This window comes from Xyrauchen texanus, chromosome 3 (genome assembly GCF_025860055.1).
Source record: "Xyrauchen texanus isolate HMW12.3.18 chromosome 3, RBS_HiC_50CHRs, whole genome shotgun sequence".
NCBI classification, from domain to species: Eukaryota; Metazoa; Chordata; class Actinopteri; order Cypriniformes; family Catostomidae; genus Xyrauchen; species Xyrauchen texanus.
Window position 1 is genome coordinate 33302022 of NC_068278.1, and position 27946 is coordinate 33329967.

The 27946-nt window shown below is 37.5% G+C and overlaps 2 protein-coding genes across 7 annotated transcripts in view; one reads left to right on the forward strand and one right to left on the reverse strand.

The window, feature by feature from the left end:
• Positions 1 to 95: 95 nt before the first annotated feature.
• Positions 96 to 6663, reverse strand: ankra2 (ankyrin repeat, family A (RFXANK-like), 2). The gene is made up of 9 exons (XM_052102314.1): positions 6600 to 6663; positions 4360 to 4724; positions 4095 to 4253; positions 3802 to 3867; positions 3585 to 3682; positions 1502 to 1627; positions 1271 to 1337; positions 1081 to 1161; positions 96 to 978 (listed from the first exon to the last, which is right to left on the reverse strand). Exons 2-9 carry the CDS (start codon positions 4610 to 4612, stop codon positions 923 to 925), a joined length of 906 nt encoding a protein of 301 aa, XP_051958274.1. The 5' UTR covers positions 4613 to 4724; positions 6600 to 6663; the 3' UTR covers positions 96 to 922.
• Positions 6664 to 22935: 16272 nt separating this feature from the next.
• arhgef28a (Rho guanine nucleotide exchange factor (GEF) 28a) overlaps positions 22936 to 27946 on the forward strand; it is a 109798-nt gene continuing 104787 nt past the window's right edge. For 4 of the 6 annotated variants that reach the window (XM_052102174.1, XM_052102199.1, XM_052102189.1 and 1 more), the window contains exon 1: positions 22937 to 23174. The gene's annotated coding sequence lies outside the window, so the exon portion shown is untranslated. Of the gene's footprint in view, positions 23175 to 27946 lie in introns of all 6 variants that reach the window. The other 2 variants (XM_052102222.1, XM_052102206.1) reach the window with 2 other exon arrangements.

The window sequence follows — 27946 nt, forward strand, 5'->3', positions numbered from 1 at the left end:
CACACCATGCTGTTTACCTGAAACATTATTTAACCTACATTTAACTCTTAATTGTTTGGCAGGTCCAAAGATGTAAAAGAAAGACTTTAGAAATACATTTCTGAGAAATACAGTGAATTACTTGCTACAGTATAAAGCACATTTAGATGAAAGGGCTGCCTTATTTTTGGACAAGTAGACTTTGAAGTCATTTATGACTTGTGGTTAAAAGTTTCAAGAATTTCCTGAAGTTGTCTTTATAAATAAGACATAATTCAGACATGTCCTTCAGTTTAAATAAAAGTGAAAAAATAAATATATTTACAGTTTTGTAGCACCAAACTTGCATTGAATCTAGTATGTAAACGTATATATATATTTTTTTGTTTTGTTTTTTGTTGTTGCAAACATTGACAAGTGTCACCTTGACAACTGCTGAATTACTACTTGGATCTCTTGATCTGAAATTATACAACCAGATTTTGTCCATATTCTTTTCAGTCATTTTTCCACCTGCTTAATTCAAATAGTGCCCAAAATTAGGTTCTTGACAGATCATTTTATGAGCCATTCTTAATTCCAGTCTGGTTTAATGTGCAACAGCTTAATTTAGTTAAATATATTTTCAAGTAAATAATGTAACTAGGTAAAGATCTGTGGCATAAACCCAAAACACACATAACTGACCAAAATCAAACATCAGCTGATTAGCAACATTCAAAATCGGATGTCAGCACTGTGTTTACCTGTGCCTTTGTATCCTTAAAATAAATGCAAAATATTAAAGGACACAATTTTTTTACTAAATAAATATATGTACGTTTCACAAATGTGCAAAACAAAATTGTCCACTATATCAGTTCACTGATATTAAACATTAAAAGAATGTTCTCCCCGAGTCTCCATGTATATCCTCTTTCTCACTGTTACTTTGTTGCCATTGTTATTCTTTGATACCTTGTAGAAGCTTCAGGAGATGAGCCTCCGAGACCTGTTGGACTGGAAAACAAACAAATCTGTCCATATGTACTCAAGGTATTTTTTTTAAAGAAAGTTAGGCTTTATGGCATTTTATGTTTATAGTAATCATTTAATAGTTACCATTTCTATGGCCCATAGCCACAGCCATGTCCATAGCGTTGAAACCAGAATCAGATTCCATGGTTGGGTCAGCTCCACTCTCTTTTCAGTTGGAAACAATATTCATTACATTACAGTGAACCAAACTTGAGAACCTATGAAGAAAACTACTGGAATGCAATAAAATAAAAATGCAAAGTAAGCCTTTTACCTAAGAGGATTTCCACACAGCGAACATGATTGCCATGTACTGCGTAGAGTAATGGAGCTCCACCATTCTGGAATTAAATGAGCAAAAAAGAAAAAGAATCTTACAAACTTTTAAACCAGCATTTTGTAAAAAAAAATTAATCAAATGTAACGTTAATGACACGTGATTGCCATTCGCAAATCTTACATTTAAATAGGCTGTTTGATGAAATCAGAAATGTGAACCACGTACCCAGTCATATTCATTGACGTCAACTCCACAGTCGATAAGCATTCTAACAATATCCGTGTACCCTTTACAGCAGGCCAGTGACAAAGCACTTTCTCTCCCCTTGGCCAAAAGATGAGGATCTGCACCCTGAAAGGAAAGGAGTGTGAGTATCTGGAGATTTGTCAATAAAATTTTACTTTTGTTCTCTGCGCCAGGTACAGTGTATTTATACACTCACTAAACACTTAATTAGGAACACTATGGTCCCAATAAAGTTCCCGACGTGTTGTTCTGTTATGGTAGCCCATCCACCTCAAGGACTGCCATGTTGTGCATTCTAAGATACTATTCTGCTCACTACAATTGTATAGAGTGGTTATCTGAGTTACCGAAAACTGCTTTTCAGCACGAACCAGTCTGGCCATTCTCCTTTGACCTCTCTCTCATCAACAAGGTGTTTCCAACCACAGAACTGCCACTCAATGGAATTTTTTTGTTTTTGGCACCATTCTGAGTAAACTAGAGATTGTTATGCGTGAAAATTCCAGGAGATCAGCAGTTACAGAAATACTCAAACCAGCCCGTCTGGCACCAACAATCATGCCACGGTTGAAATCACTAAAATCATATTTTTTCCCCATTCTGATGGTTAATGTGAACATAAACAACATGATTTTATGCATTTCAATGATGCCACATTATAAGCTGATTTGATAATCACATAAATAAGTATGTGTACAGGTATTCCTAATATTCATTTTTTAAGATTTAACTAAAAGTTTGTGTTTTAATTTTTTTATTATTGAAACTAAATGATAAACATCCTTGATTAAAAAAAATATTAAATATAAAAATTCTCTATTTAACAAAATATTGTCTTACAAGTATAACATATAACACAAATAACAAGTCAGCAATTATGTATATTTAAGTTTCACGAACCTTAAATACTCAAAACATGCTTTGCTTCATTTTGAATCAGACAAGATTGTAAGTAAAGACTTGTGGTTCAGTAATGCTGCATCTGAATATGCAGGTGCATGATGTCACACAAACATGTAGACACTCAGGGAGATATACAAAGTAAGATATAAACATTCACTTTATTAAGTAATATCGATAATTTTTTTTTTCACATTACATGATATTAAAGCTTGTTTAACAAACACCTGCAGAAACAGGTGTATAAAACATTATAATCTCTTTTGATAATCGTACACTTGAAGTACAAATGCTAGCGCTGCAGCATTGTTTATCAGTTGGGTTGCTAGGAGACATATCTTATGACCTGCTAAGCTAACAGGAGCATTGCAGTTTTGTTTCCTTAAACATCATCTTCCGAATATCGGGGAATGGAATGCATTTATGGTCGGAAATATAAAGTATGAATATCCCACATTCAACTTGAGAAATTTATTGCAAGCAACATTTAAAACGCACATATTATTAGATTGATTTTTTTCAGGTATTATAGACCAACTTGGTAGATTCAAATAAAAAATTATTATTTTTGAATGTCTGTTCAGGAGACATTCATTTCACAAAACGGTCATGCTGCAGTTAAAATTAGGCTTGCTTGAGCATTAAGTGTCATTTCAAGTTCTGGCTTTCGTGCGTGGACATATTTTTAAAATGTCAATTGGTATTATTAGTTAGCTGCAACATAATGTATGATGTCCGAAGGCACAGGATGTCTTATTCATTGTGAAACTGTGTTTTCTTAATAGCATGAATCACACTGAAGGCCTAGACTTTAAATACAAGGCACTGTAATGACATGTAAAGCGACCAACCTCATTTTGTTTTTACAGTTTGTTTGAGTTCTTGTTTTTAAGTTTGTCTTGTTTAATCTAATCTTAATTGTATAGTACTTTGGTCTATGATTTAGTTGTTAAAGTGCTTTATAAATAAACGTGACTGCTTTTTACACAACATTTAGGGGTGGGTAAAATTAAAATGTATGTTATCACAATGATAGTTTGGCAAGCATCAAAGTAGAAGCTCATTAAAATAATGCTGCAGCAATCTTTGTGAAGGGCTGTACATAGACAACACTGAAGAACTGATGGTGTGAATGTGTACGCAGTTGTCATGTTGCACTCACACTCCTTAATAGGAACTCCACCACGGCTATCTGGCCATGAGCTGCTGCCCACATCAATGGGGTGAATCCCTCTTCATCCTGCAGGTTTATTACTGACTCTAATTTAAAGTGAAACAGGAAGGTAAGTGTCAATATTTCAATCATGTAACACACCGCTCCTCATTTAGCATAACTTTAATCTTGAAAGACATAAGGGATGTTTACGTAGAAAACTAACCTTGTTCTATTCGACTTGCTAAGAACACCATCTCACCTTGTGCTGCCAACTGGTGAATAGACAATGCTAAAAAAAAAAAAAAGAGTATTAAATAAATGACAGTGAGGTTAAAATCTCACTACCTCTGTCTGTAATTTTTTTTTAAAGATATATATTTTTAGTTGTCTTCTACCCTTAAGCTATTCTTGGTTATACATTTAAAGTGTGGACTGACAAATATTTGAGGATTTCTCATGAATGTGCTCATGAGTACTACTGAGAAAAACAGATATGAGATATATATGGAGACTTACAGTGAACAAGCAATGGTGTGGATGAGACCTCATTGCCACGGTGTTTGTTGGTGAGCGTGGTGGACTGTTTTATCGGCGAGAAATGTTTGGTGGTCGATGGTGTGTACACATGCCTGACCTGAATACCAGGTGAGGAAGATGTCTGGATATTGCACTCTGCTGTTGATGGAGAAAAGACAGAAAGACATCACCCTTTCGGACAACCTACAGTAAACTCAAAGAAAGATAACACGAAAAGTGATTTTGCTCCATTCATTTGCTCTACCTTTAAATAACACAGAGGCTACCTCCAAATCAGAGTTCACCTGATCCTGGATGTTTTTACTGTCTTCTTCGTTTAATGACTTCACAAAGCGCGAGCACACATTCATGTCAAACCGATTGGGTAAAATAAACTTTATGCCCATGGTGTTCTGTGAATTGGCATCCTCTGCTGAGCCCATGCTGACTGGTGGCTCCACCTTGATGCCGGTTACCTCTGGCAAAGGGCACAAGCCTTCCATCTCCTCCGATGCCATCGGTTGCTCAGAATCAGTGGTTTGCCACAGAAGTTATGAATAACTGTTGAGTTGTTCCTCAAACTGAGCCAAACCCTTTTGATTAGCTCCCATGCAAAATAAAGATTTGTACCTGGGATAGAGAAAAAGAGTGATTTATATTAGTGGAAAATGATCGATCAGATTCAACACATTGTAGCTCACATTAAAAAATGCAGCACTGGTGGTTACTTTTTAGACCTGCAATAGCAGTGTCAAACTAAATATGAGCAATTGCCTATAAAGGCTTATTCATTGGTGAATTATGTGCTGTATAAAAATGTAATCAATTAAAATGACAAACATAAACCAGATATTTAATGGGATAGTTCAACCAAAAATGAATATTCTCTCATCATTTACTCACCGCCATGCTATCCCAGATGTGTATTACTTTCTTCTACAAAATGCATATGAATGGTGGCCAGAAATCTGAAGGTCCAAAAAGCAGAAAAACGCAGAATAAAAGTAACCCATATGACTCCAGAAGTTAAATCCATGTCTACAGAAGAAATATGATGTGTGGCTGAGAAACCGATAAATATTTATGTAATTCTTTACTATCAATCTCCACATTCACTTTCAGATTTGAAAGCGAAACTAAACAGGCACCACATGTTACTTTCAGATGTAAAAGTGAAAATGGATGTTTATAGTACAAAAGCACTTGAGTATTGATCTGTGTCTCACCAACACTTATTATATAGCTTCCAAAGATATAGATTTAACCACTGAAGTCTTATGGATTACTTTTATGCTGCTTTTTGGACCTTCAGATTTCTGGGCACAATTCACTTGCATTAAAAGGACCAATAGAGCTGAAATATTCTTCTAAAAATCTTTGTACATGTTCTGCTGAGGAAAGAAAGTCATACACATTTGCGATGGTATGAGGGTGAATAAATTATGAGAGAATTTTCATTGTTGAGTGACCTTTCCCTTTAAATTGTGGAGGCAAAAAAAAAAAAAACGAGTTCCTTTGTTTTAAACTTCATATCTAACATTTTATACTGTATCTTTCATAATATTCTAGTATATTGTGTTAATCTAGTTATTGGTTTAGTCTGGATTTTGTACATTCTGCATACACCAATGCTGTATGTAATCAACTATTTAAATTGTACCTCAGCAGTGTTTTATTGTATTATGATATCTTGTACATTATTTATTGCTAGCTATTGTTGTATTTGACTTTGATTTGTGTTTAAGTGAAAGGTAACATTAATAATTACTCAGATTGAGAAAGTAGTTAGTTTATTGTGGTTTATATAGTATAGAAATGTTGCAAATATTGCCCATTAGCTTAATAAAGTTAATTTATGTCAACCCACAGCTGATGATTATTATTAAAATATCATTACAGTGTTATTTCATAACAATAAACCCAACTCGAATTGGAATCCCATAAAACGTTCTTTAGAATGAGGTACAGAATAGGACGATTTTCAAACTATAACACACATTCTGAATAATCACAGCATTCAAAGCAACAGTATAACGCATCTTGATCTCTAACAAATCCAGCACACTTTCAAAACAAGTTAAAGCCAGTATGATTGAAACAGCCGTTAATCTTCGAGAACAACACACAATTTCACATGATCGGCAAATGAGCATGCTTAATGTCAATTTGAGCAACCCAGAGAAAAAAAGACTAGCAAACCCGCTAACGCCCGTTTTAGACTACATTCTCTGTTTATCTATAAAATAGTATGCGGCACCTTCAATACATAAACGTCTCTGACATTCTGGATGTTCATTTCTACAGAAAACAAAGAATGCAGTAAGCATATAAGAGCTGTGATGGGGCTGGTTCATTTGCAGCACAGCTTGTTTTCTAACGTAGAATTAACGGGCTAACGCTGTTTCTTATTATTTTAGCACTCGTATAAGATTCTCTACATCGAAAGCAACATTATTCAACAAATATAGACTTCTTTGCATTTAATAGTGTGATCATAATACCTACCCGCTTTTAATAATATCTTGTGTTTTGAAATGACGGTTGTTCTAGTGGTGATTGTAAATAAAGCTTATTCAAACGCCCACGTGCTCAAGAGGGTGGAGTCAAGAGTGTTCATCTACATGTAGAGATATGGTTGCATTGTAGTGGCACATTGTGCAGTTACCATGAAAATATTTGTTAAATCCACCCCTACAAATTTGTACCCAGAGTAACTAATTTATTAAATTATTTACTGACCCTTTGTGTTTGTCCATAAGCTTTTACTTTAGTACGTAGACCCTAAAGTTCACTCATAAAAATGACATATGCTGATATTTTTACCTACAGTCAAACTGTGGTAAATGGAATCAGGCACCACATTCAGAAAAATTATAAAATCAACATCATGACAGAAAGATTCAGAAAGCTTTTTAGAATGCCTGAAGAAGACCTCAAGACCTCTTCATTACAATTTTACAGTAGTACATTTACATTTATGCATTTAGCAGACGCTTTTATCCAAAGTGACTTACAGTGCACTTATTACAGCGACAATTCTCCCAGAGCAACCTGGAGTGCCTTGCTCAAGGACACAATGGTGGTGGCCGTGGGGATCTAACCAGTGACCTTCCGATTAACAGTTATGCGCTTAGCCCACTACGCCACCACCACCGCCGCTAGTGGTAACAGTAACTGTTACAGTAACTTGAGTATTTTGGTAGAAATTTGGGTTGTTCTGCATGATGAAAAAAATAGGCTCATGTATTAATATTTTCCATAGACTAATTGATTTTCAACGATAAACCTTTAAAGATAGACTTACCATGAGCTCTGAGATTGTTGATAAATAGTATAAAGCCGTTCAGCCAGGCCGTCAATTTGTAGGCAAACCCCTAAGTCTAATTCGCCATAGGATCCCTCAGGATTTTCCTATGGGTTTTTATAATGGGGTTTTTCAATTTAAGTTTCATAAAAGGTCTGTTGTAAACATTAGTTGATGATACGTGAATGTTTTGTTCTACAACATAAATTACACACAGTCGTACCTCAAACGTGAATTTTGAAGCCGTCGTGTGTTTTAAAAAAAAAGTATGTAATTCAATAAGGCTTCACAATGGGCTTCAAAATTCACGTTTGATGTATGACTGCGTGTCATTTATGTTGTAGAACAAAATGTCCAGATATCATCAACTAATGTTTACAACAGTTCAAAAACCCCATTATAAAAACCCATAGGAAGGTCCCGAAGGAACCCATGGTGAATTCTCTTTTGAGTTTTTGGACTACAAGCTCTATATGCTTGAAGCCATCAGTCCACATTATTTCAACTAAATTGTTTAAAAATCGTGTTTGATAGTAGAACTCCTGGTAAATGGCTAGCCTACATTACCCATGTTCCAGCAAAGAAAGCTTCACCAGTCAGAGAAGCGTGGTTAACTAAGCCTGTGAAACGTGTCTCGGCGTGACCATCCACTGCCACGATGCACTGTGAATGATGCAACGAGTCGGTGTCTCTTCACCCTTCAACTACTTATATATTTGTTCTTATTGGAATATTTAGCAATAAATATATTGTTTCTATACTTATTATAAACAAACTAAAATCAATATGTTTTATATATTCCCATAATTTGATATTCAACTACATAATTTGCAATGCTTCATGGGATTTTAGTTTGTGCCCATGTGAAAGATTGTACGTCTTGTAAGTACACAGTCTTGTACCTTTGTCTTATTGTCTGTTGGTTTGGTTCATGGCTTTCAATTCTTTTATGGAGGACTTTATGAGAAGCCGATGCAAAAAATGAATGGGAAAATTATTCTGGAACCCATATGGCTGAAAAGTGGGCAGGCACTGTTGTACTTTGCCTTTGGTAATATGGTAAATATTTCCTTTATATTATTAATTATTATTATGTTAAAGTGAGTGAGTTCTAACATTTTTAGTATGCCAGTGAGATCTAACATAAATGATGTGTTTGTTTGTACAAGCCTTAAACAAATCTTGGATGACATCCGCAGTGATACTTTTGAGTGTTCAAGAAATTCTGTAATAATCAATCGAATGTTCACCCCTTCTGCTCAGTATGGGGGCTCATGAGCTCTTGTCATTTGTTTATTACAAAATATTTGTGTAGTTTTGGAATTAGTGGTCAGTGGATATGTAATCCTCTATCAAAGCCATTCTCCGAACCGAGTGGAGCAATGCCTAAATATTTATGTAAAATCTGTTCCAAACAGCAGAGTGAAAAGGAAACAAAATAGATTCTGGCCCTAATTTCCAACCACATCGCCACTGCAAAAACATCCAGATAATAACATTTCCATTCTCTGCTTGGTTGCAGCTGAAATGTTCAGTACAGTTTGAAAAAAAAAGAAGAAAAAAAACAGCTGCATTTCTCATGTGAGGGATGTCACTGCTTGGTGAGGACAACATGGAAATGGTGATTGGAAAAACTTTCTTGTGATAAAAATCAGAGATTATCTAAACTCCAGACATGTTTTTAAATTCTTAAATGTTAATGCAGAATTTATCATGTTGTTACTTTATTAATGAGTTTTGTACCATTCATTTATTGGATTAAGAAACCATTCCTGGTTTTATCCTTAATATCCAGAGTAGATTTTTCTTTTCTTTTTTTTTTCACAAATAATGATCTTGCAATCCTTCAACCTCTAATAGTGATGCTGTCTCAGAGTCCTGTGTTCAGTTCATGATACCCCTCATACATCATGACCACTATGCGATTTCCTATTCCGCATGAATGGCTCTGCAATCATGCATTTATCGGGCCTGTGGTTTTCCCTCTTATAGTCAAAATTGCACCACACTAATCCGATTAGGGATATATCAAATATTTCTACATAATCTGTCAAAGTACTGCTTTAGCAGGCTGTAAAACCCATTCACTTTTGTGTTCTGTCTTGCTCTCTTGTGCACTGTTTTTACTAAAATTAAAGAATTAAGTGCAGTGTTTAAAACGGACAGCAGTGGTACATTTAACCACCACCCCAACCCAAATCTTTAAGTAGATACTCAAATGGAATTGCTTTTGGGATCATGCAATCATCATATTGCTTGTCAAAGTAAATTAAATATATTTTCATATACACGTATATATTATAAAGTGGGCTTGCAGTTGCACTCGCTTTTTATCGTCCTGGATGTAATGTTTATGTTTCCGAGCACTTTTTTTTAAATTAAATTGCAGAGTGCAGTCATCAGACCATTATAGGTGATGTTTGTAAGAGCTGCGAAACCTCTTTGGCCAGAGGTAGCACAGTGGAGACTGGTCACCCCCAGATTCCACTATTAGAAATTTCTCCATTACTTGAGAGATTCCACCAGCGCTTAGGCCCCCACACCTGACTGCTTAATTCCATGGTGTTTTAAAACCTCACATCAGAGTAATAGAAGCATTTGAACTATGTGTAGAGAGGTTTTCTGTTGAGGTTGGATCTGAAGGATCTGTTTCAGCTGCTTGCTGTGCTTGCTTGACTCTGGCCCCATGTGTTTCATGGCTTTACCTCATTGTTTGTTTTGAGTTGACTGTGTGAAACTAATTCACACACATCCTTCCAAAGCTGCAAAAAAGATTTCCTAACTCAGTGATTAGGGACTTTGCGGGATGAGACAACATTTTAAGCTCTTGTTTTCAACTTAACCAGCTTATATTGCACTAATCTTTTTTTTTTCTGCCACTAGAAGACCAGCTTTGGCATACGGCACCTTTTATGGCAATCTCCACAGGTCGTTATTAGTAGAAGTTTCAACCATATACATTTCTATATTACCAGTGACAGATAATATTCATCAAAATAATTTTAAGTTAATTAACCATATTCTGTTTAAGAATACTTTCATTATATCTTTGGAAGAAAAGTCAAACGAAGATGCATTTGCTTATGCTACTGTGTATATATGCCAAAGGCATTCCACAGAGTACACAACAATTATATACAGTTGCTCTAATTACCGGGAATAAAATAATATTTCTATTTGAGCCAATGGATTACTAAATCTTAGGGATTAATGATTTTGGACCAATACAAAGGGTGAGCTGGCACTGAACAGAAAAATCAAACACTGTTTTTTGTGCCATGTGGGATTCGAAGTCATTTGGAATAAATTGATTTATTCAAGAAAATATAAATAAATGAACATGTATAATCTATTCCAACACAAACACATAGAACGGTGTATTTGTTGGAAACATTTCCTGAACCTCTGAGGAGATTAATAGTTTAAACAAAAATATATATTGTCGCTGACACACAAAATAAAGGAGAGTGGCCTTCAGATATTCAGCACCACGAAAGCTTCTTCATGAAAGTATCCATAAGGTTATGATTTTTAACACACAGTATGTTAAAAAAAAAAGTAGAATTCTGAGAATTCTAAGAACAATTTCTAAGACTTCAAATTAATCTGTTCACAGATACATGGAAGGCCTTAGTCAAGAGTCAGAAACTTTTGTTTCTTTATTCTTCCTTTCCATAATTCTGTTGACTTCAGAGTGCAAGAGAAAGCAGACTGGGTTGTTCTAGTTGCTATGTGAGATCCCAACCTATGTTTTTTGTTATGTGTACATTACTTTTCTACCTTTTTTTTGGTGTGTGTTTTCTATTTTTATCTTTCATTATACATTTTTGCTTTTGATTTTTGTTTTGATGAACGAATGCTGATAGTCGTGTTATTTTGTTTTGTTGTTTTAAGCAAAACTTACATGAGAATTATGTGCATGCATTTAAAAAAAGTTTGAATGTTTTTAAAAAATAAGTGGGGAAAAAATATAGAATTCTCATTTAATTTAGGCCTTTATTTCACTCGTGTTGTGAGATCTAAGGGGTGGAATATTTATTGTGCTAAAATAATAATAAAAAAAAAGAGTAATATTTTTTTAAATGTTATTGCATGTGTCATAGAAATTATCTCCTCATACCACCGATCCAGAGATTAAATGTATTTCTTCATCGTACTATTCTCCAGTTTATAGGCTTCTGAAGGAGTTTGGAATAGTTTCAACAAAGTTTTGAGTGTAGCTTGTGTAAATGTGCTCACTGCTGTGCCAATGGAGGGCTCAGGGAGCCAGAGTAAGAGATCGTTGCCTGACTGGAAGGCCACTGAGAGTGCAGCCGTTGTTACATGGCATGAGAGGGCCCTTGTGTTCCAGCAGAGTTTGATGGTGTTTTGCTCTGATGGACACCTGGGTCAAACTTGGACTTAGGTAGGAACACAGGCTTGAACGCACATAGAAAACTTTTAGATACGCACACACATTAACACAGAACAAACTGACAATGGATAAAAACAGACAAGAAGTATCATTTTTCATTCTCTCATTATTTACTCACCCACATTCCTTCCCATATGGGTCTTTCTTTTGCTGAACATGAAGATTTTTAGAAGAATATGTCAGCTTTGTCCATACAACAAGTCTATACAATTCAAGTAAATGTATCCTAACATTTTGAAGCTCCAAAATGCAACTAAAGGCAGCAAAAAAGTAGTCCACAAGACTCCAGTGGTTAAATATATTCTTCAAAAGGGATTAGGAGTGGGTGAGAAACAAATCACTATTTGTCAGTTTTTACCAAAAATTCTCCTCCCTGCCCAATAGGTGGCGATATGTACGAAGAATGCAAATGACCAAAAAACAAAAGAAAAAGAAAGTGGAGATTTATAATAAAGATGGACCTTATTATTGTTTTTCCTTCATATAGCTTCTGAACATTTGGATTTAACCGCTGGAGTCTAAGCTGCCTTTATGTGCTTTTTGGACCTTCAAAGTTCTGGCCACCATTAACTTGCATTAAAACGACCAACAGAGCTGAAATATTCTTCTAAAAATCTTTGTTTGTGTTAGGCAGAAGACAGAAAATCATACACATCTGGAATGGCATTAGGGTAAGTAAATGATAAGAGAATGTTCATTTTTGGGTGAACTATCCCTTTAAACAATGACAAAAGCAACAGCCACATGAAAAAATGAGCCACATATTAAGACTTTTGATATTAGGGTTAAGGTTTGGGTATGGGTTTGGTTAGGTTAGGGTTTATACACTATGCTAAGAATCAAAGTGATTCATTTGACCATAGTTTTGGGTGTGAACTTTACCAGTTTGGCCTTTTTAATATTATAATTGAATGTAATTATTTGATTTGACCACATTATGGTACATTGCCATTTTAACCCATATTAACAATTAATAACTGGATAATATGCTGTTTGAGAAATTATTGACTGGCACACTGTATATTTTCTTGTTTTGTAAAAGCTAACTCCCTTTCATTAGTTGGCTTGTTATGTTCTGGGATCTGAGAACAGGTTGGAGGCTGATGGGAGATTGGGGATCTTTCATTCACGGCTGATGAAAAGTGGTTGATGGTGTGACTAAGTCAGGAACCAAAGGGAGCAGCAGTGGGAGGGTTGCCTGATTAATAGGCTGATAACGTGAGACCCTACTGGACACTCCTGCATTTTCTTCCGGTCAATGGGATTTCTCCTTTAGTGGAGCGGCCGGGAATTCAGAATTCGTGCTGGAGCTTTTGTGGCCAGTCTTTTCTCAGGTTCCCTGCTGTTCTACACAGCAAGGATGCAAAGCATGACGTGATCCCACCTTTCTCACAGAGTAAGGGAGATGGACAGAAAGATATTGTGATGGTGGGTGGACTGTTGTTGTTTATGTTTGTTTGTTTGTTGATGTTGTTTGTGCATTTGCGAATGAGAGAGATCAGAGAGTTAAAGGCACTTTTTGGGTCACAGCCCAGCTTCAGTCCACATGAAGGATGGTGGTCAACTCGGTGGGAGATTTTCTCCATTCCACCTCATACAGTGACTGTCCAGTTACATTAATATTGGCTTTTAATTTTCCTGTGAGCCCACAATTGTATCGGCAATCAGATCACAGCTTATCTCATTAATGTGTACCCCATTATATATGTCAGTATGCCATAAATCATCTAAACTGTTGTACCCTCCTCTCTGCCAATTTGTTTGGTGAACTCGATAAAACTTGATAAAAATTAATTCCATTTTATATCTTACTGACCACAATAAGCTGGGCTTAAATAAAATCAGGAATGCTCAACCTATGCCAGAATCTGATTGTATTAAATTAATAGTTTACCCCCGCCCCCATCCCAAAACAAATCTTCAAGGCTAGTTTTCACATTTTATACTCTAGTAAATATTTCTCAGAGTAGGTTTATTTTTTATTTTTAACTCAATTTCTGCAAAGCCACATACCTTAAAGCCTGAACTACAAAAAAGCTATATGACATTTTCACAATCCAGGAATAACAAGATACAGTTCCTTTTGTGACAACATGCCCCAATAGCAAGGCATATTGTCACCCTACCTGGGGAAAGTTGTCACTAAACCAGTGGCTTACACTTCATGTGAACATTTGAGAACATCTTTTATAGGCTGACACCTTTTTTGGCTTCTTTTGTGATTAAAATGTTGTTGTTGATTCATAGAATCAATATTTAACAAATTGGGGAGCTCCAGCCTACTTCCATCCTCTTAAACACATTTGTTATGTGTTTCTTCGCTATATTGATGACCGCCTCATCACCTAAAATACAGAGTCTGGGGCCAAATTAAATTTGAACAGTGGCGGGCCATGTATTTAAAGTCTAGGCCTTCAGTGTGATTCATGCCATTAAGAAAACACACTTTCACAATGAATAAGACACCTAAGCATTTGAGCATCATACATTATGTCGCAGCTAACTAATAATACCAATTGACATTTTAAAAACACCCATCTTAACCCCCTTTACACTGGTGCCGAAACCTGGGAAGGAGGAGGGATACGCCATAGTAGAGTTCTCGCTGCTACCATCCACCCCATCGGAGCAGCCACCACCATCTGCCGGGGGACGGAGGAGCCCAGCCGCCTGGAAGCAGAGGAACAGCTGCTGACCGCGAGGGGAGAAGGGGCTCCTAGCCGACCGCCTGGAGTGGTCTGGAGCTTGGGGAGACTCCTATCAGCCCGTGATCCTCTCCTATCATCCGTTAGAGGATGGAGGAGTGGCCGATGACTAAACTATGCCGTATCGGAGAACCGGCAAGTAAGTGCTGTTTTTTCTCACTCTCTCTCTCCTCTCTCTCTCCCACTGCCGCTCCACGTTGGCCTTTTCCCTCTCTTTTAAATTTTATAGTGTTTTTTTGTTGTTGGGGGTACTACACTGTTACTGGAAGTACCCCTATTTTAATCATTATTATTTCCCTCCCCCAGCCCGTCCCAGATTCAGAAAGGTGGGGATGACCTGCCGGCAGGCGGGGCGTAAGGCACGCCCTCCCTCAGGGAAAGAGGTGGGGGGGGGGTGTACTCCTGGCCGGAGAGAACAAGGGAGGAATGTGGCAGGGTGGAGGGCAGGGCCGGGTCGTGATTCTACACACCCGGCCCCTTATCATGCTAATCGAGCCTCCAAGTGTGATAAAGGCAGACTGCGGACGGTGGTGCGAGAGAGAGAATTACAGGCAGCTGCCCTGTGTGTGTGTGTGTCTTTTTATTTAATTAAATAATATTTATATTGTTAAGCCAGTTCTCGCCTCCTCCTTGCCCATCTTAACCCCCTTTACACATGTTTATTTTGTTGGTTCATGTATTTTCATGCCTTTTATTTTCAAATTTAGTTCCTGTTCCTGTCATATCATGTGATTTCCTGTTCCCTCATGTGATCTTGTCATGTTTTCCCCTTTCCATGTGTCTTGTTTTCATTGTTTGATTACTTTGTTATTAGTTTTGTCTTTTCATTGGTTATAGTTCGTTTAGTCTTGTTATCTTGTTTATAGTTTAGTCTTGTGATTGGTTGTCTTGTTTACCTGCTACCCATGTTCTTGTATTTAAGCCCTCATGTGTTGCCATTGTCTGGTGTCAGGTATTGTGTATGTAACTGTTGTTTTTTTGTTTCAAGTCTTGTCAAGCCATAGTCAAGACATGTCTAGTTTTGGTCAAGTTTAGTTAGGTCCAGGTTTATGATTATGTTTCATTCACATTTTTAGTTAGGGATACTGGTTAACATGTTTGAAAATAAAACTGCACTTGGGTGTAGCACTTGAGTGTCGACATGTTTGTGTGACATCATGAATTTCTGCACAAGCCTACAAGTAGTAATTCTGACTTCAAGATGCATTCCATTGCACTTTTCCTAGTAGGAATTTAAATCCGACTTTCCGAGTTGAATGGAACACAGCACTACTTATCAAAACTTTATCTGACACTGAATGCTCAAGTAGCCTAATTTACACTTAGAAAACTCCTGATGTTGCTATAACAATACAAAAAGCAAAGTGAAATTCAGTCCTCCTTTCCTGTTTAATATATTAAGCAATAACACCGTCATGCAGAACATCTCAGGTTTTTAAATCCATAAGGATCTCTTTCTCAATGGCTATACTGGCAGTAATGACAGCCAGCTCATCAACAAGATCTTGCACTCTTCGCTTTCAAATTATGTACATAACTTAAAGCATGATTGTATTACTCAAGGCCTGGACCGGGACATATTCTAAATATCACACCCACCAATAACAAATAAATCAATCTGATTGGCTGATGAATCTGAAAATCTGACTTTAGTTGCTCATTCATCTGCACTGTTGAGGGATTCTGAAGAAATTCTGAAAACCTGACAGGGTGGAGCTCAAACTCAGGTGCTGCTTCAGCTAAGGAGCATGGCTTTGGGCACGTGATTTGTGAAACAGTTGTCACACTTTGCTTGTAAGCACCAAGGAATAAATTCTGACTGGATAAACAGTTTTTCTCCATTTGTTTGTAGATTAATTAAGAGTGGAAAGTGATTAAAAATATACAGGCATAAAGGTGACTGAGAATGAAAGGATGAAAAATATTTAATTATTTGGAATGTTTGGGCAGCAGAGAAGGCTTTTCTGGCCCTGAGAATTCACCACTGAATATGAGTGCCCAATACGACACACATAAAACTCCTAAATTCTTGGATCTTAACACACCATCAAAAAAATGGGTTTATCCCTATCTTCTGATTGGTATCACCAGTAGGTGGGTGTGTCTTTAAGGTGAAGCCTATAAAATCTAGAGGGGGTTCAACAGAATCAATGTAAAATCTTAAATTGCATAAAGCGCACCCTTGCATCTCTACAGCCGTGTCCAAAAGTATTGGAAGTGACATACATTTTGTGTTTCACAAATTTTTCTGCTTCAGTTGTTGTGGTGTTGATTCACTTCACTCTATCATTCTGATTGGATATTAAGAGCAGACTGTTTGCTATAAAAGGAGGGAAGATGTGCTTCCAATCATTGTGTTCTTTTTAGCAATGATTACCTCTAAAGGAAGACGTGCAGCCATCATCGCTTTGCATTAAAATGGCCTCACGTGCAAGGAAATTGCTGCAAAGAATATTGCACCTGAAAGAACCATTTACCGGATCATCAAGAACTTCAAGGAGAGAGGTTCAACTGCAGTGAAGAAGGCTTCAGGACGTCCCAAAGTGTCCAGCAAGCGCCAGGACCGTCTCCTCCTGAGGAGTCAGCTATGGAATCAGAGTCAGCTACCACCAGTGCAGAGCTTGCTCAATATTGGCAGCGGGTTGGTGTGAGGGAATCTGCATGCACAGTGAGGCGAAGACTTTTGGACAATGACCTAGTGTCAAAAAGGGCAGCAAAAAAGCCACATCTCTCCAAAAAAACATCAAGGACAGACTGAAATTTTGCAGGAAGTACAAGAATTGGACAGCAGAAGACTGGTGCAAAGATATTTTGTCTGATGAAGCCCTCTTCCGACTGTTTGGGACATCTGGAAAATCTATAGTCCTTAGAAGAAAAGGTGAATGCTATGATGAGTCCTGTGTCGTGCCAACAGTGAAGCATCCAGAGACCATCCATGTGTGGGGTCGCTTTTAATCCAAGGGAGTGGGCTCTCTCACAATTCTGCCTAAAGCACTGCCATGAATAAAGAATGGTATCAAAACATCCTGCAAGAGCAACTTCTCCCAATGATTCAGGAGCAATTTGGAGATGATATGTGCATTTTCCAGCATGATGGAGCACCATGTCACAAGGCAAAGTGATAATGAAGTGGCTCTGAGATCATTACATTTAAATTTTGGATCCGTGGCCAGTCAACTCACCGGATCTTACTCCCATAGGGAACTTGTGGTCAAACCTCAAAAGGCGAGTGGACAAACAGAAGCCCACAAATTGTGATCAAATCCGAGCACTAATAAGGCAAGAATAGATCACCATCAGTCAGGATTTTCCCAGAAGCTGATATCCAGCATACCAGAGCAAATTGCAGAGGTTATGAAGAACAAGGGTCAACACTGTAAATATTGTTTTTGCCAATAAAAGCCTATAAAACGTATGAAACACTCATCATTGTTTTCCAGTATACCATAGAAACATGTGAAAAAATAATCTACAAATACTGAAGCAGCAAACTTTGCAAAACACAAAATGTATGTCATTGCCAATACTTTTGGCCACGGCTGTAGAGGCAGACTTGATGTTTTTTTTAGAATCCTAGCCCACACTTCCTCCTCCAATACCAAATCTTTCTCCCATAATCTCTTGATAGAAGTAAAAGCTCCATCCCCCAGACTCTGAATTAACAGGGAGTAATACACTAATGCCTCATGACCTTTTCCAAAAGCAGTAATCACCTCTCAGTGTCTGCCACTTTTATAAGCCTATTAGCAAAATGTAAAAAAATAAAACAATTGTGAGGGACAAAATGACTCAGTTATTGCCAACAATTATTGTATTTTATAAATTAATTAACACATTTATTGCATGTCATTGAAAACACTCCCGACAACCTGCCCTGATAGGAATTTGACACAACAAACTAAAATACATTTTTCCAGTAAACCTTTCAGTAAAAATCTGCCTTCATAATGTTGTTGACCATTGCCTTACTGCATATGCCAGTGTGTTTTGATTATATTCGCCCAAGAGTGAAAAATATAGTGGTGGTGAAAATTTACTTCGGAGGGTAAAATGCACAAAAAATATTCTAATTTAAACTAGTTGTTTTGTAAACCAACACACAAAACCTGCTAGTTGACAATATGACTTCAAGTCATATTGTTACTGAGATAAATCCTTTGTGACAACATGCTTGTGTGACAAATAGCCTTGTTATCCCCTAAACACCCATTTACTCACCCTCTTGTCATCCCAAACCCATATGACTTTCTTTTATCTGTGACACAAAAGAAGTGACTAGCCAGTTTGATAGTCTTTCATTGCATACATTTAATGTGAAGGGGTTAATCAGTCCCTGACATTCTGCCTAACTCCTTTTGTGTTCCACAGAAGAAAGTCAGTTATATAGTTTGGAACAACATGAGGTGAGCAAATTATGACAGGATTTTCATTTTTGAGTGAATTCCTTTAATGAAAGACCACAATGTACTAAGTCAAAACACTTCAGTAACTTCTCTTCTCTTTTCAGATGATTCCACTTAGTGGCAGAGGTGCAGTTTACAATGATGTTCAGACGGAAGCAGTGTAAACTCAACTTAGTTACTGTGACCCGGAGACCATAAAAACTGGAGAAAGAGAATCTATCCTACAAACAAACCACGCATTTTTCGATACTCAAAATAAACAGGCATTTTGTATGATGGTCTACTCATTCTGTTGTTTTACTCTGTCTGTTTGTTTGCCTAGAAAGAATCATTGCAAAGCATTGTAAAAACACAAGCAGGAAACTTTTTTTCTTCAGAAAATGCATGGAAAGTTCAGAAAGAATTTAAAAAATAGCTGTAATACTGTAAGTAAATGTATAAATAGGGTGCATTTTACCATTTGCATTCTCTTATGAACACACAAACTTTAAAAAAACAAACATCAAGTTTTTTCTGTAAAAGGCATACAGTACTAATATTTGAACCTTTCTCTATAAACACAGTCAAGTCAAGTGGTTTTTATTGTCGTTTCAACCATATAGAGTTAGTACAGTACACAGCGAGACGAGACAACGTTCCTCCAGGACCATGGTGCTACATAAAACAACATAGGACAAACACAGAATCACATGAGACTACACATACTAAATAACATACCTATATAAAGTGCACGTGCAAACATGTGCAAAAAGTACGGGACAGTACAATAAATTACTAACAATGAACAGGACAATAGACACAGTAAGGGACAGTGCAGCGCCGACCAGTACTCAGTAGTGCAAAAAGATGACAGTTTCTAAAAACGTAAACATAACATACTATGAGATAGTGTTCTATGCACATAGCAGTTATTGAGGTAGCTGACAGTTATAAAGTGACAATAATTAAAGTGCAACTCAGGACACGTGTGTGTGTGGTGTGTGTGTGTGTGTGTGTGTGTGTGTGTGTGTGTGTGTGTGTGTGTGTGTGTGTGTGTGTCAAACCAGTCTCTGAGTATTGAGGAGTCTGATGGCTTGGGGGAAGAAGCTGTTACACAGTCTGGCCGTGAGGGCCCGAATGCTTCGGTACCTCTTGCTTGATGGCAGGAGGGTGAAGAGTTTGTGTGAGGGGTGTGTGGGGTCGTCCACAATGCTGGTTGCTTTGCGGATGCAGTGTTTTTTGTAAATGTCTTTGATGGAGGGAAGAGAGACCACGATGATCTTCTCAGCTGTCCTCACTATCCTCTGCTGGGCTTTGCGGTCCGAAACGGTGCAAGTCCCAAACCAGGCAGTGATGCAGCTGCTCAGGATGCTCTCAATAGTCCCTCTATAGAATGTAGTAAGGATGGGGGGTGGGAGATGTGCTTTCCTCAGTCTTCGAAGAAAGTAAAGACGCTGCTGGGCTTTCTTGGTAATAGAGCTGGTGTTGGGGGACCAGGTGAGGTTCTCCGCCAGGTGAACACCAAGGAATTTGGTGCTCTTGACGATCTCCACAGAAGAGCCGTCGATGTTCAGCGGAGAGCGGTCACTCTGTGCTCTCCTAAAGACAACAACCATCTCTTTTGTTTTGTCGACATTCAGAGACAGGTTGTTGGCTCTACACCAGTCCGTTAGCCGCTGCACCTCCTCTCTGTATGCTGACTCGTCGTTCTTGCTGATGAGACCCACCACGGTCGTGTCATCTGCGAACTTGATGATGTGATTTGAGCTGTGCATTGCCGCACAGTCGTGAGTCAGCAGAGTGAACAGCAGTGGACTGAGCACACAGTCCTGGGGGGCCCCAGTGCTCAGTGTGGTGGTGGTGAAGATGCTGTTTCCGATCCGGACTGACTGAGGTCTCCCAGTCAGGAAGTCAAGGATCCAGTTGCAGAGGGAGGTGTCCAGGCCCAGCAGGTTCAGCTTTCCAATCAGGTGCTGGGGAATGATTGTGTTGAATGCTGAGCTGAAATCTATGAACAGCATTCAAACTTATGAGTCCTTTTTATCTAGGTGGGTGAGGGCCAGATGGAGGGTGGTGGCGATGGCATCATTTGTTGAACGGTTTGGACGATACGCAAACTGCAATGGGTCCACAGTGGGACCTGTACTTTGAATGTGTTTTGTGTTCATGTTGGGATTTTATTTAATGTCAAATTATTATGCCAAGGAAAAATTGTTTGCATGGTTTTGATGCAACTTACAGTAATGCACTGTTTTGTAGTAGAATATATTCAGGGTAATTTCAGATCTCCTCCACTAGATGGCACTCTTATAGTGTATGGTTTAACTACAGACTTCTAAACTCTGGTCTGTGGTCCTTGGACTCAGTCCAGCCTGCTGGAGAACTGACAGGAAGGGTGGGCACCCTGATTGACTTCCTCTCCATTTCCTGGTCAATTGCCAGGGGCACTTCAACTGATCCTAGGAGTTTTGGTGTGACACCTCTTGACTTGAGTCTTTTTAACTCCACTGACTGGGCAGAATGGGTGTTCAGTGATTTAGGTTCAGAAGTGATAGGGCTGTTCATCCTGTTTCACAAATGTGTTAATACGATTTTTTTATTGACATAATATGGGTATTTAGATTACCACTGTTCATCAAAGCAGAGAACAGACTAAGGGCTTTCACTTGTTCCTTTAAAGGGATTGTTAACCCAAAAATGTAAATTATCTAATAATTAATTCACCCTCATGCCATCCCAGATGTATGTGACTCGTCCTTCTGCTGAACACAAACATAGATTTTTAGAAGAATATTTCAGCTCTGTTGGTTCTCACAATGCAAGTGAATGCATATAAATTCAAAAGCATATAAACACAGCATGAAAGTAATCCATAAGACACCAGTGGTTACATCCATGTTTTCAGAAGCGATATGATAGGTGTGGGTAAGAAACAGATCAATATTTAAGTCATTTTTTTAGTATAAATGTTCACTTTCACATTCTTCTTCCTTTGTTTTTGGTGATTTGCATTCTTTTCACTGGACAGGGAGGAAAGTTTATGATAAAGAGGGACTTAAATATTTATTTGTTTCTCACCCACACTTATTTAACTTCTGAAGATATAGATTTAATCACTGAAGTCTTGTAAATTACTTTTATGGTGCCTTACTTTTATCTGGGATGGCATGAGTGTGAGTAAATGATGAGAGAATTAAAATTTTCTGGTGAACTAACCCTTTAACAGTGGCTGAATCTAAGATAGCATAAAATAGCACATAACCTAATAGCATATATGTTGTTTAATTTTATGGGATGAAAGTAGGATCTACATGCTGAACATTTATTTTATGTGCAACAAATTGACCTTTTTTGTCAACTGGTTAATAATTCATGTTATTTTTGTTTTTTACATAGCAGGTACTATAGATTGTTACAAATGAATTATTTTCATGCATACTGAATGCATTCAGGGTAAGACAAACTTTAAAGCATCAGAAGCAGAAGAAGAGAGGTAGTCTGGACATACACCGATCAGCCACAACATTAAAACCAGCTGTCTAATATTGTGTAGGTCTGAGATCTGAGATGCTATTCTTCTCACCAAAATTGTATCTAAAACAGTTTACTGTATACAGAACATCCTTTTAATTCAATTATTTATGTCAAGACCTTTATACAGTAGCCTATGTTTTCTACATATTTTTGTGTTTAGGCAGTTTTCTATTAGGCAGTGTTATTTTGGAATATGGTTGTAAATGAATAATGATATTGCGTAAATATTGTACACTGTAATTTTACAGGCAGATCACTGCACGTGCCTGAACATGAAGATGATTAATAAGGCCTCTAGCCAAACCAGTCTGAGACACTGCGTGGCTACTAAACACATGATTGTTCTGTTGTAGTTCTTTATCAGTCCTAACTCATGAATATTAATTATGTCGCTGATGTGCCAGGTTATCTTCCTGCGGCGTTCAGTGAAGTAGCTTACTTAATATTCATGAGCCAGGCCTTCACCGTAATATGATTGGTTAATGCACGCGGTAGGGGACAGGGTCATCCTCACACACGCCGCTGAAGACAGCGTTCATCTGAAATTCGCACCGGCGGGGCATTCACAACCATGTTCATTCAAAATATCCGCGTTTTACAGGTGCAAGTCAAACTAAGTTTACACACGGACGTACCCCGACCGATAGTTAGTCAGAGAAAGTGACAGAGGATACTTTGCGCAAGCAGTTTGAAAACTTTAAATTGTGAAGTTGAGGACAATACACTCCTGTATGGCTTGAGGTAAGTGTTCTCGTATGTCTTTTACAGGTGCGGACGCACTGAGTAGTTCTTTCACGGTGCTTTTAAAATGTATCTTCTCATTTTAATAATAATAAACGTTGTTGTTAATGTTATTGTTTATAACAATATACGTTGTTCGACGCGAATAATGTTGTAGATGTTTTGGATTTGTGGAATTGCTGTGAAGTTTGTGCTGGGAGAAAGTAGGAAGCATCTACACAAACGCCAGTGAAAGCTGTCATTGTTTGGCTGTGAGTTGACAGTCGCAGCTATGGGAACTGGAGCGGATGCCCGCTGTTTGTGCCACTCGCATAGTGCCCGAGGTTCAATTATACACACTGAAGCTAGTTCTGGGTTCAACGAGGATGCGTTTTGTTTGGTCTATATAAGATCATATGTCCATTAGAGCTGCTGTTGAATCTACACGACCATCAAATTAACTTTTGAGGCAACAGTTTACAGAATAGTTTAATTGTAAAAGATATTAGCATAAACATTACAATAATTAATTTTGTACAAAATGTACAACCTCAATGTGTATTTACAAGATGTTAAAACGGTAACAAATGAAAGTAAGTTGGCCTACATTGTTTATTAGTATTTCTCAGTACTCATGCAATTGCACTGTATTGTAAAATGTGTCCTTTAATTTTGACATTTTAATTAATAATTGTATTTTAGGGGCCTGGGTAGCTCAGCATGAATTGACGCTGACTACCACCCCTGGAGTTGCGAGTTCGCATCCAGGGCATGCTGAGTGACTCCAACCAGGTCTCCTAAGCAACCAAATTGGTCCAGTTGCTAGGGAGGGTAGAGTCACATGGGGTAGCCTACTCGTGGTCATGATTAGCATGGAAAATTGTGCTTGGATCGTGGAGAGTAGCATGAGCTTCCACATGCTAGGAGTATCTGTGGTGTCATGCACAACGAGCCATGTGATAAAATGTGCAGATTGACGGTCTCCGAAGCGGAGGCAACTGAGACTTGTCCTCTGCCACCCGGATTGAGGTGAGTAACCATGCCACCACAAGGACCTACTATGTAGTGGGAATTGGGCATTCCAAATTGGGGAAAAAGGGGATTTAAAATGTATTTTATTTTAAGCTTGGATAATAAGAATGTCAGTCAACTTTTATGAATATTTGGGATTAAGCCACATGACTTGTGTTGCTTATTGACAAAAGCACAAATAGTAAATGGGTTGCACTCATTAGCACTGATTGGTTACATGTGTTAATAACAAAGGGCATTTCTTTAAAAGTTACTCAAGTACATAAGAAACAAACAAGACACCAAGACAAATCTTGATTCATTTGAGTGATGTAAAAACAGATTTGTGAGGTTGGAACAAACCGAATAGACTGTAGCATCAGGGCATTGGTCTCATTTCAAGCTGAGCCAGCCAATGACACTTCTTACTGATCCTGAGTTTCTGTGTTTTTCTTACCAGAGCATTCCAAATTGCTCTAGTGTAGCTGGTATGGTGAAAATTTATTATATCAGGTGACCTACAGTCTTGCTAGTCTCACTAAGAAGGAATGGGAATAAGTTTTATGGTTGTTTAACATTGAGTGAATAGCACTATATCACTCCTTTTAGTTAGACTAAATCAGTTGTTTATTTACTTTAGTTTGATTGTGACCACGTTGCTTGCAGATTCGTTTTTTAAGCGTTTCAAGCACCCCATTCATTCATTGCATTTACTCTGGCCAGTCGTATAATGTTGGGTTAGCTATATGTTTACAGATTTCCAGATACACACTTTAGGCTAGTGGCTGTATCAGAGCCAAACTGGAGTATGTCGTAAAACACAGAGAGGGTCAGGGGGCATTGTGTCCTCCTAATCAGGAGTTATTTTGACTTCCTTCCTTGAATCTGCAGTTGTATGTTGCATGAAGAGCGTGGCCTGAGAGAGTCTCTACCCTCACTCTCAGGCCAGAGAAAGAGAAAGAGGAGAGTCTGGCATGAAAGGCACTTTGAAGTGCGCTCCTCATCAGTCGTTGTCTCTCTTCTTTGCTCTATTGAATACTGAGCAAACAGAGGCAACAAAAGAATGCTCAACAGGCCTGCAGGGTAGCCTGAAAATCCCACAAGACTAACATTAATCTTTGAAAAACATTTTAGGCTGTTTAACAGAAAATGTTGCTTTCGATTAGACTGTTTTGTTATTTCTCTTGAATAAAAGTTTTTCTGGAACATGTAAATCATTGTCAAGTCAAACAGTCCAACCCAAACTACCTCTTTCTTTCTCATTTGTGCTCCGACTCTAACCTAAAAATATTGTTACGTACTTTACGTGACATGTGGAAATGCAAAAAATGTGTGGTATATAACATGTATATAAGGGCTGCATCGATTAAATTGTTTAAACTAATTAACCACACATTTTTCTGTGATTAATCTCGATTCATCATGGTACGTGATCCACTGCAAAGAACATTGCAAAAATTTTATCATAACTATATGTACTTTATACTTTGTCTCAAAGAACTTGCAAGAAATTGGTTAGTCATCACTTATTTTAAAGGTGCATTCCGAAACTTTTGTCTTTGAGTCATCTTGGACTAACACTGACACCTAGCGGCTTGGATGCAGCATCATTAAATAATTTTCAGTTTCAGATGCATTGTAGAAATTTACTATTCACAGTCAGCCATGATTACTTTAATCAATGAGTGAAAGTGTCAAATTACAGGACGGATACTGAGATTAAGCCAGTAGTATTTGGCTGGTTATGTGATTCTAACATGGAAGCCCCTATGCACAGACCCTCTCTGTGTAGAATAAAACAGCTTTTATAAGGTTACTGATATAAATGAAGTCTTAAATATAATGTGAATGCTCATGATTTCCTAAATATATTGCAAAATTAGAATCCATTTCTTTAGGAGTCAACTACTGTGTTCACCTTTAATTATTTAAATATGTACATGGTAAAATTTTCATTTTTTTTTGAGTTATCACAAGGTATAAATATGTTATACAAGTATATAAAATAAAAACTAGTGGACATGCTGTAATTTAAAGACATAAAGACATTTTTTAAATAATAGGATCAAATGGGCAGATTCAATTCATATCAAACTTTATTGGCAAGATAAACTTAAGTGTACATTGCCAAGTTTAAAATAACAACACAATACAGACACAATAAATACAGATATAAAACATATTGAATGCTGAAGTTTAATTTGCTGAAGTTTAAAATTTCAAAACTATTATTTTCTCTGGCTGTTGTCCATTCTCTACAAGTATACCTGGCTGCAGCTTGCTGAATGACCAGGCCCTTCTCAGTCTCTATCGAGCACGCACTGGTCTCTCTTGCGCAGTTTCAATTTTGACAGTGGTTCAGATGAAAGTGATTGAGCATTTTCAGGCGATGCGAAGAGATACACAGTTTGCCAGTATCTCTCCCACACCCAGGGTCTGAAATTTATTTTTTAATCCCACCAGCCGACTGGTAGATGAAAAAAAAAATTGTCAACCAGTCAGATTTCTTACCAGCCAATTTAGTTTTATGTATATTACAGACATGAGGGACAAGCAAACAATACTGTAAGCATTTTTTAAATTAAACAGTTTTTTTTTTAATATTGTATTTTCTTTATTTTATTATTTATGAAATAACTAAATTTACAGATAGGCCATATAAAATTATTTTTCCAGATTATTTCCTTATTCCAACAGATCTAAATATTTATTTTAAATTACATGTTGTCGAACAACCAGCAACTAACACTCATGAGTCTCCTGAGCCTTAAGTACACATAACACAGTAACAGTTCTTGGTTTATTTGTAGTGAATTAATTCAGTCATCTCCAACTGATTATTTGATCCACTAAACAGAGTTGGCTCGTGGAGTCATTAGTTTAGGAATTGGACAAAACTGGTAGCGCTGTAGTTGTTGATTCACTAAAAAGAACCGGCTCAAAAGAGTAATTTGGTTGGGAATTGGTTTACTCTGTTAGAGCTTTATGTCTAGCGCTGAAGATAGATACACAGAAGTGAGGGTTGCTGCAGTGCTTAATGATAGTACAGGAAACGAAATTGAACATCATGATAATCATTCAGGTTCCTGTTTAAGAATGCAATCATTACCAGAGAATTTGTATGTGTGGTGTTTGGGTTATTAAAACATACTCTTCCCTTCACCCCGATGGCATGAACGCTCCTGAACATTGTCCTATTTTACTTCTAGAATTACAGCTAACTGAGACTATCGATGAGCAGCGGTTTTTGAGCCCCACTACAGAGCCCCCTTGAGGACAAAACTGGAACATGTTACATTATTTTACAAGTACCTGTCAGAATGGCATGTGACACTGTGAAATTCACCTGCCAAATAGAAAATTGACCTGCATTTGGTGTAGAGATAGCACCAATCCAATACCTGGATCGTTATCTGCTCCAATACTGACGTTTTTGGATGGATCAGGTATCGGTCCGACGAGCCCGTTCCAAATCCAATACTGTATGTTAGTCATGTTCGTTACTGTCAAGCTCAAAAATAGCATAAAAGAACAATAAAAACAGCATTAAAGTAGTTCATTTGACTTGTGCATTTTATTCAAAGCCACCTGAAGACAAACGATAGCTCTGTGAATCAAAAAAAGGTTGTGTTTAATAAGTACATATATAGTATGCGAAGCGCCCGAATTACTGTTAATTTTGCTGCTACACTATCCAGTAGACAAGTTAACAAAAAAGTTTTTCTTAATAAGCTATACATTTATATTGAAATAATGTGTAATTAGAGGTTTTTGTTTCTCTG

Excerpts from the sequence above, each read along its gene's own strand:
- ankra2 (XM_052102314.1), bottom strand. The coding sequence starts at position 4,612 with ATGGCATCGGAGGAGATGGAAGGCTTGTGCCCTTTGCCAGAGGTAACC. Across the intron at positions 3,868-4,094 it reads CACACCATTGCTTGTTCACT|CATTGTCTATTCACCAGTTG; the intron begins GTAAGTCTCCAT and ends TTTTTTTTTTAG. Across the intron at positions 1,338-1,501 it reads ACGTCAATGAATATGACTGG|AATGGTGGAGCTCCATTACT; the intron begins GTACGTGGTTCA and ends ATTTAATTCCAG.